Raw genomic sequence first — 10,022 nt, forward strand, 5'->3', positions numbered from 1 at the left:
TCTCCATCTCCTTTGCTTTCGCCGTCTTCGTTTTGGGGTCGTCGACGCTGTTGCGAGTTGCTTATTTATTGTTTTGGCGGTGCGCGGCAGTTAGCCGCTTAATGCCATAAAAAACAAAGGTGCCACGGCGATAAACAATAAAGAAGGCGTCGAATTTTGCGGGTGGGCGACGGCGGCAAACGTTTTATGCAAATTTATGACTTAAAAAACAATTCTTGTTTTCTTTTTTTTCTTCTGTTTTTTTGTTTATTATTAATTTTAAATAGCCAACAAAAAAAAAAAAAACATAAATGTACAGAAATATGGTAAATGTAACAAATTCAGCATAACCTTAATAAAATATATATTTAGAATCACAAATTTCACACGCATTCATTCAAACTCAAATTCAAACTCAAACTCACACTCATTGCTTAAGCTACTGGGATTCGTTGCTGTGTCGTCGCTGCTGCTTTGTCAGATTATCGAACGGTCCCAACAAACTGAGCAGCACCGGCAACAGTATCAATCCATGCGCTGCACCAATCAGCACGATGCCCAGATACATACGGAAATAGAAGACTTGGAAGACTTGCGACTTGGAGAAGGCCAACACCACAATGCCCGCAAATTTGGTCAACGTAATGCCCGACAAGACGCTGCTCCCGGTCACCGTTAAAGAGTGAAGCGCCCGTTGTTGAGCACGTCCTTGAGCCTGTTTAAAGGAGCGCACAATGTGCGCCACAAACTCAACGCCGATGCCCACGCAGACGACAAGATTGACCAGCGAAATGGCGTTCAGGGTGATGCTCCATGCCCACATCATGCCGCCCATATTGATCAGTATGCAAATGACCATGAAGAGCACAATCAACGCGGATGTAATATCGAATCCCGTTAGCAGCAGCGTCACAGCAAAGATGGCGGCCAGCGAGAGGCCGAGCGAGACAAGTGCATCGTCCCAGATCGTTAAATACTGCTCGTAAAAGATGAAGAACACGCAATAGGGAAACAGCTCGGTCTCGATGCCATTCTCTTCAAACATCGCATTCACTTCCCCTTGCACGCGTCGCGCCTCTCGCAGCGCCGAAACGAACTTGTCCGATGTCGTCGATGTCGTCGAATACTGCATGAAGTGCGTGTCCAGAATGGTCGCCAGTCCATCGTCGTCCAATGTGTAGATGACGGCCTGCAAGGCACAAAATGATGCAATCAATAATTCAGCAATTTACACAAATGTCTCTTAAATTATATTAAATTTCATTTTAAATCCTAATTCAACTATTATTATTGTTCTAAAAAGATTAAATCTAATTAAAATGAAGACTAAAGTATTTCTAAAGCACTGGTCGCAAAGCCTTAGAAATAAATTATTTCATTATTAATTATTGATTGTGTATTATTAATGTGTAGATGACGGCCTGTAACACACAAGGCGAATCAATGATTAGTTCAGAAATTTACACAAATGTCTTATAAATTATATTAAATTTCATTATAAATCCTAATTCAACTATTATTGTTGTTCTAAAAAGATTAAATCTAATTAAAATGAAAGCTAAAGTATTTCTAAAGCACTGGTCGCAAAGGCTTAGAAATAAATTATTTCATTATTAATTATTGATTGAAGTTTGAATGAATTAATCAGTACAATATGTTGCCAAAGCAATTGAGGCTGTTATAAAAAAAAATAATAAAATATGTTATTAATAATAAAGTGAATTAACTCTTAATCATTTGTTTTAAATCAAAAATGTTTAATTTATTTTAGTTTATATATTATTAAGAACAACATATTTTGTGTATCGAAATCCTCCGTAGTCAGAGCTTTTTGTATTACACTTAAGTTTAGTGTGAACGAGGAAAACTAAAATACGAGTTAAATGCTCTTTAAAGGTCTGTATTTTCTGTTTTAATTTACGCCTGCTTAATAAAATTGTAATCCCTAAAAGTTCAATTGTGGTGTTATATTTGTATGGATATTATTTTAGAAATATAAATTTATTAGAGTTGTGCTATATTATTGAAAAAAAATAAGATTTAAATTGTTTGATATTATTGATTCCTTTAATTGTAATCAAAAATAATTCCATGCATTCATTATTTAGCATGTGCAAATATTATTGAACTCAATATTGTATTTTTTTTTAACAGGTGAGAAAAAACTTGTCAAGTGTGTCTGAGAGATATATCAATGAAGATACATCAGTGGAGATATGTCAGCGAGCGTATTCAGCCGCAATTGTTTAATATGTGAATATTTGATGATTAAATAAACAAATAAAATTAGCTTTTTGGTTTGGCACAAATAAAAATATTTTTCGAGGTGAAAAACAAAGAATCAGACTCTGAATTGCATTTGTGATTAATTTCTTATTTATGTATTTATTTAAAATCTATCTTGTGATATTAAATAAATTTTGTGAAGACATAGAAATGTTGGTATATGTAGAAAGTGAGAGAAATATTTTTCTACCAATCTTTATGTGGTGTTGGGAATGAATTAATGAATTAAACTTAAACCCTTTTTATGGGAAAAAGGAGAAATTAATTAGTTATCTTATTTTGTGATGTTAAACTTATGATTTATAAAAAAAGGGTGATTTAAACTTTCTTGTACTTACGTCTGCATAAGAAGGTCGCCCCGCCTTGGCGCATTCCGCATCGGGCAGATCGGAAAGGAAGAAGGGAACGTATTTGTCGAATGTATCGGAGCTCGGTCTCAAACCATCTTCAGTGAATTCTCGTTCGCACGGTGAGCAATCGCTGCTCTTTGAATCTATAAGGAAGTAAGCAAAACAAAGGTGATTAAAATACAATAAAATAAACAAAAATTAAATATAAAAATGGGATTTTTCCACGCTTGAAAAGTTTAAATATTTTATATTTAAAATTGTTATAAATTTTCTAGTAAATCGCAAAAGAATATTTCACTTTAAATAAAAGTAAGATTATATTATATTCTAAAAGTAATATTTAGTTGTTTTTGCTTCATGATTTTATTTTAAATGGAAGAATATGGCAAAATTCTGCTATATTTCATAAATAATTGGTTGTATTCAATTATAAATTGGAAAAAAAAGTCAAAAGGAAACAACTTAATATATTAGGTAGATGCTTTTATGAAAATAAGAAAAAGAAATATAAATATAATTTTCAATTCCAACTATCGAAATAAATAGTTGTCTATATAGAATAGAATAACTATTAAAAAAAAAAACAAAATATTCATTAATTCAAAATATCTTATGAAATATTCCCTTTATAGGGAAGTGAATAAATCTTAAAAGTTACAAAATGAAATATTTAGCAATTCAAAAAATCGAAGGAAATATTTCTTTTACAGGGGAGCAAATAAATCTTTAAAGCTAATTTACTTACTGCTGGGACAGAAGAGGCCGGTTGTTATGTTGTACTTGCAACAGTCGGAGATGCTGATCCAATCGATATAGTCGTCAATCCATGAGGAGGCTGGTCTGGCCAGTGAAGTGATTTGTGGATAACGGGACTGTGTGTACAGCTGCACGGAGAGTGAATCATTGTTGCACTCGACGCCGCCGCAAATGTAATTCTGATGCTCCGGCTGACTGTAGTTGAGACCCGGCTTCAGCACCCAATAAACTGGGGCACCCATGGCCAGCAGTTCGTCCATGTAGCGGAAATACTTGACCACATGCGAATTCTGTGGCATGGACATCTCCTGATCGAGACCCGGCTCAACGGAGGGGAAAACCATGAGCGATAGACAAGTAACGACAGTGAAGATCACCAGCACAATGATCTTGACGGGTCTGCAATAAAAGAGAGTAAGAGAGAGAGAGAGAGAGATAGGGCGAATTAATAAGAAGTAAGAAAAGCAAAATATACCAAAATAATATACAAAACAAGTAAGAAAGTTACAGTCGAGTGTGCTCGACTGTGAGATACCCGCTACCCATTTTTAATAAAGGCAAAATATTGCGGTATCATTTTCAAAATATACCGAAAATACTAAAAAATACTAAAAATATACCAAATGGTATATTTGGTATATCGATATAGTACACCATTCAAAATATACCATAAACGGCACAATGTGCCAGATTGTCGGCCAAAGCAACTCAGACCCCTAGTAAGTAGGCGTTTTTCCCATACAAAAGTATTTCCTAAATAACTTCGACAATTTTTATCTGATCGCAACCAAATTTTCAGGAATCATAACTACTATAGTAATTATTGTATATACCAAAATTCGTAGCTCTAGCTTTAAAATTACACTTGTTATTCGATTTTTTTGATTTGCGGGGGCGGAAGTGGGCGTGGCAAAAATTTGAAACTAACTTGATCTGCGTGCAAACATAACAAATGCTGTCGAAAAAAAATTATAGCTCTATCTCTTATAGTCTCTGAGATCCAGTGTTTCATACGGACAGACGGACAGACACACAGACGACAGACGGACATGGCTATATCGTCTCGGCTGTTGACGCTTATCAAGAATATATTTACTTTATAGGGTCGGAGATGCCTCCTTCTACCTGTTACATACATTTCCTGCCGGCACAAAGTTATAATACCCTTCTACCCTATGGGTAGCGGGTATAAAAAAAAAAATAGTACAAAGATAACAAAGTTTAAAATTGCTATATCGATAAAGAATATATAATATATCAATATAAATGAAATCAGTAAAAGAAAAATATACAAAATTAATATACTGCACATATACTAAAATAATACTAAAGTCTATAATTGGTATATCAAAATATTAAAACATTAAAAATAAAACATAGAGATCAAACAGATTGTTGCCCTTTTATATAAAAGCAATACATAACAAATGAATATACCGTAAATATACTAAAAATACCGAATGCTATAATTGGTATATCGGAATAGTACTACATTAAATCAATAGAGAATGCAACAATATACTGTGATTGATATGCCATATAAAAATACTGAAAAAATACTTTAAAATACTAAAGGCTTTCATTGGTATCTCAATATTGAACTACATTAAAGCAAGTAAGAAAGCTACAGTCGGGTTTGCTACACATTTTGAATAAAAGCAAAACAGAGCAGTATTATTCTTCAAATATACTAAATAATATATCGCTATAAAATCTACCAAAAGTCATATTCGGTATATTAATGAAGGTCAACATTTGAAATATATCATAGAGGTCAAAATATACCAGATTGTTAGCCAAAGCAACTATTATTTCATAAATAACTTATAAAATTTTTATAGTCATTTGATTCGACATGCCTTTCGATTTACGGTTTAAGAATATAAAAAGTTTATAATGTCAAAGATGCGTGTTATATACAGCAAAAAGTTATAATATACCATAAAGTAGCAGCAACATTTTATACTCACTTCTTGAGCAGGAATGGAGCATAGAAGTTCTTGAAGAGCTTCTCGAGCACGCCAACCTCATGCGACGAATCCCCGTTGGACTTCTTGGAGCGCACACAGCACAACATATCGAGGCGACCATTGCGATAGCGCTGCTCATCGATGGCCATGAGAGCGACAAACGCGGTGATCTGCAGCAGGAAGTCAAAGAAAATGGCAGCAGCTGCATACATAGCGAAGGTTTTCACAGCCGGCATCTCGGAGATGGCGCCAATGGCAAAGCAGGCGAATTCGCTGCTCGCCGTCTGCAATATCGATGGCCCCACTTGGCCAATGGCCTCGCCAATTGCCTCGTGTATCGTCGCATAGCGATTGTGATCCAAACGCTGATACGTGTGCACCATGATGAAGATGTTGTCCACGCCGACGGCGAGCACGAGGAATGGAATCACCTCGATGGCCAGCATCGTGGTGGTGATCCCGATGTAACCCCAGAAACCCAAACTGCACAGCACTGAGGCGAGCACAATCACGATGCCACTCACGGCCAACATGATTCGCGAGTCACGAAGGAAGCCCAAACAGCTGCGAATACGTCCCAAGGCGATGGCCACGTAGACGAACATCACCACATAGCTGATGACAACGGTGCCCACTTCACCCTCCGACAGCTCGACGATGGCATCCTGAATGGATCGTTCGGCCGAATAAGCGATGTCGAGTCGTTCGCTGGTGTAGTTCTTCATGAAGTCAATGAAACGTTTCTCCCACACAAAGTTCGGTTCGAGCAGCGTCTCATCGACCTGATTTTTGCCCAGGAATGTCAGCACAAGTCCAGTGGCAAGCATGTAGTCGGGATCTTCGCCAACTGGCACCTCGGGCATGCCGCCGACAGCGATGCCCGGCTCAATGGGGCCGCCGTAGGTGCTGAAGCAATCCTCCATCATGGGAACACTACGAAAGGGACAGATTGGAAGGTTTAAAGGGGTTTATTAATAAAGTTCTTACTTATATGCAATTAATATTCTTAATTATCAGTTAATTAATATTCGTGTGAATGTTATATAATAATTATAATAAATAAGAACGCTAATAATTAATCAATATAAATGAAATCCTATAATATGCCAAAGTCAATTTAAATTTCGGACTGTGTTTTTATTTGTAGGTTAGCTTTGGTTTTGTGAATTAATTTTAAATTTGTAAAACACATTTCTTAAAAAAAAAACTGCGTAATATGAATTATCATTTTATATATATATAATCCAAGACTGTTTAATTTTTTTTATGACAAACTAACAGCTCAATGTTAAAATAACAGCTGTAATATTGATTTTTGTAATTTTTATTTGTATTTTATTTATTTTTTACTTTAACTATTATTATTATATTATATTATATTATTTTTACTTTAATAAAATTTAACAGTCTTGGATTACGTGTACGTAATAAGCCAGAATATTACTAGTTCCGTTATTATGGTAATTTTGAAAATAATACATTTTAAGAGTCCATAAATGTTGATACTACATATATTACGTATACGTAATAAACAAGTATGCAACCCACAGTGTTTGAAGTGACAGATCTTATCTTAACAGCCCCCCATGATGTTAGTTTTTAAAATAATAATAAATTGTAATAGTCTAAAAATTGGTTTTTAAAATGCCGATACTTCTACATTTATTACGTATACGTACAGTGTATAAAATAAAAGATGTTGCGTTAACAGTGTGTTCTTAAATTCATTATTGAAGTATTAAACTAAAATAATATTACTGAATTAATAATAATATTAAAATGATATGACTAATATATTACGTATACGTAATAAATCGGTTTGTCACACACAGTGTTAAAGCTAGCAGCTGTTATTTTAACATTGCGCTCTTGTATTAATTTTTAACGTAAAAATGCGAACAGTTTATAATTGTGCTATTAATTAATAAATGTAACAACAAAGGAGTTAAAAAATTACAACTCTTTCTTACCATCGCTTTGTTATATTAATTTTGCAGTACCAAATTTTGCTCTTATACTGATGCTGATTTAAATGTATTTAATTATGTTTATAACAAAAATGTTTATTACGCATACATAATACACAAAACTTGCCTATTATGCTGCTCTCTAATCAAAGTTCCCGTTACCAAAATCGCAGTTTAAAAATTCTGATTTCACTCCAATTGAATTTGCTTTAATCACAATAATTTATCTCACACCACTTCACTTGTAATTTCTTTTATGGACTTACCGCAAGCAATCCTCGATTTGATTAAGATAGTTAATGGTGTAGTTGTCGTTGTCGACATAGTAATTCTGGAACTTGGACATATCATTCTGGAAGTAACCGTAGATCGATTGTATCAAACAATCATCGACTGTGGGCGTCACGCCCGGATATAGAACAGGAGCATAGCAGATCTTATCCAGTCCGGCATCTTCATCCATGCCCAGTTGCATGATTTGTTCCTGCAACTCGAATACTTCTTGGAGGAAACTTTGCTCATAGGCCGGACCAAAGGTGAGCACTCCATCGGAGGTCTCATGTGTGAACTAATCAAAAAGAGAGACCAAGAAATAGAGAGAGATTAAGATAAGAAACTAAAACGGCTACAAATTAACTAATGAATAACAAAATAGAACTGCTACAAAATTTTAATAATAAATCTCTTTTTTAAACACTTTTGTTGATTAAATGTTTGATTTTTTTTCTTGAGCACTGATAACAACTCTTTAAGTTAACGGAAGCAGTTTAATTATGGCTGCAGCTAATTGCAGAAAAAGTTTTAAATTTCTTAAATCAATGATGTTTTTAAAAACATTAAATATTTACAACATGTTTTAAAGTCGAGTAAAATAATTTAGTTGAGTGAAAGAATTTAAAAAAATGAGAAAATTTGTCCAACAAAAAGTGTTGAACAAGTTTGAAATAAAACAAAAAATAAATAAAAAATTACCATTATATACATATGTTATGTAGGTAGTTCTTAGTGTTTACTCACTGTATCTGTTTTGATGGGCTTCACGAACAGCTGATTGGTGCGATAGAAGGGACCGAAACGCTGATCGAAATAATCCTTCTCGATGCGCGTCTGACTCTCCTCGCTGGCCCAGAGCTCGACCGGATCGGTGGTCACCTTCATGTAGACGACACCGTAAGCCAATCCACCAATTACCCAGGAGCAGAGAGCCAACACCAGCACCGGATGTTTGGCACAAAATGTGCCCCAAGCGCGACACCCGAGATACAAGAATTCGCCATACAACGTTGGCATGCAGACATTCGAGGCCTTGCGATGTCCCGTTGCACCCCAAGCGATGAAGACCATAATGGCGACCGCAATGACCAACGCAACGATGAATGTGATGCCATAGAGTCCAGCGATTTGCCAAGGCGGTTGATAACCGGTCGGAGCATCCGTGAGCGGACACGAGTCCGCACAATCGATGCAGGCACAGGCATAGTTGCCCTCATAGCTCTGGCCACAGTCGAGGGTATTTAGCTGGAGATAGATCGCATCGCTGCCCTCGTCGGCATCCTCGGACCACATGTAGTTGATCACAAAGGGCACATAGTCGCTGTTCTCGGCATCGCCCATAAAGTGATACCAACGCCGATAGGTGCACGTCTTGGCATTGAACGCTCCGCAGCCCAAATCCATTGCTGGACGTCCCGTCTGCGGATGCTGAATGCCCGCACAACTGTTGTAGATACCCTGGACGGTGGCGTCCTCGAGCCGATAGTCGATGTGCTCGACAAAGTCAACGCCATCGGGATTGAGGTCGAGGTAGGCGGTCAAGAAGAGCGAATGATTCTGGGCACAGGTCATGGCACAAACCGTTTGAGCCATGTTCATTGTGCACGTGGGACAACGCGAATAGACGCCATCGGCTTGCGTTAAGCCCGAGTCCATTGTATGCACTTGCTGGGCATCGCAACACAGTTTCAACTCCTCGTCACCATTCTCGCCCTTGTACTCCTTGTAAAAGGTGGGACAACGTCGAGCGAACACAGCCTCGGCGGCTTCATCGTTCAGCGGCAGCGCTTCGCCGGTGTATGCCAAATTCTGAGCGTGTTCTCCGATCTTGTGCGATTCGCCATACCAAATGCAGTTGCTGGCAACCGGCTGCAATGTTGTCATCGACAACAGCAACAACAGCCAAAGGCCAAACAGCAACCGAAGTCTTTCACTCTTCACTAACATTTCACCAACAAAAAAAAAAGATAAATACGAGACTATGAAATTATTCTTGTACACCTCGTCAGGTTGCCGCTTCAGTAGCAACTGACTAATCGAGTGGCACTGAAGCAGTAACAAAAGTATCGAACACTATTATCACACACGGTTCGCTCTCGGTCGCAGCAACGATAAGATATCAATGCTGTTGATTTCGCGGCGATTAAAGCGCTCAGCTCAGCCATTAAAATCCCGCTATGAAGCTTATCATTGCGATAAGCCAACAAATTCCCAGTTGCTAGTTGCTTTGGAAATCGTTTCAGTTGTTTTTTCACGCTGTACTTAATTGATTGGTAGCAACAAAACCTTAATTGATCTCTCACCTGGCGATAATGATGGATAAATGCCAGCTTATTGATCTGGGTAAAAATATATTAGCGTCATGGCTCTCAGCTCTTATCACGTATACGTAGCAACCAATTATTAATGTTTCTTTCATTTGCTTTTGTTGTACTATATTT

At 36.9% G+C, this 10,022-nt stretch overlaps 1 protein-coding gene across 1 annotated transcript; it reads right to left on the reverse strand.

Annotated features, from left to right (window-relative positions):
- Positions 1-253: 253 nt before the first annotated feature.
- Positions 254-9,616, reverse strand: LOC132796440 (NPC intracellular cholesterol transporter 1 homolog 1b). The gene is made up of 6 exons (XM_060807613.1): positions 8,326-9,616; positions 7,575-7,876; positions 5,342-6,274; positions 3,361-3,770; positions 2,604-2,758; positions 254-1,168 (listed from the first exon to the last, which is right to left on the reverse strand). Exons 1-6 carry the CDS (start codon positions 9,526-9,528, stop codon positions 419-421), a joined length of 3,753 nt encoding a protein of 1,250 aa, XP_060663596.1. The 5' UTR covers positions 9,529-9,616; the 3' UTR covers positions 254-418.
- Between the last annotated feature and the right edge of the window lie 406 nt (positions 9,617-10,022).

Source organism: Drosophila nasuta, chromosome X (assembly GCF_023558535.2).
Source record: "Drosophila nasuta strain 15112-1781.00 chromosome X, ASM2355853v1, whole genome shotgun sequence".
NCBI lineage: Eukaryota > Metazoa > Arthropoda > Insecta > Diptera > Drosophilidae > Drosophila > Drosophila nasuta.

What these genes read in the sequence shown, in the direction of transcription:
- LOC132796440 (XM_060807613.1), bottom strand. Translation starts at nt 9,528, where the DNA reads ATGTTAGTGAAGAGTGAAAGACTTCGGTTGCTGTTTGGCCTTTGGCTG. An exon ending in CGGCCTCTTCTGTCCCAGCA is followed by an intron (nt 2,759 to 3,360) that starts GTAAGTAAATTA and finishes ACTTCCTTATAG; the next exon opens with ATTCAAAGAGCAGCGATTGC. An exon ending in GGCGACCTTCTTATGCAGAC is followed by an intron (nt 1,169 to 2,603) that starts GTAAGTACAAGA and finishes TGTGCCTTGCAG; the next exon opens with GCCGTCATCTACACATTGGA.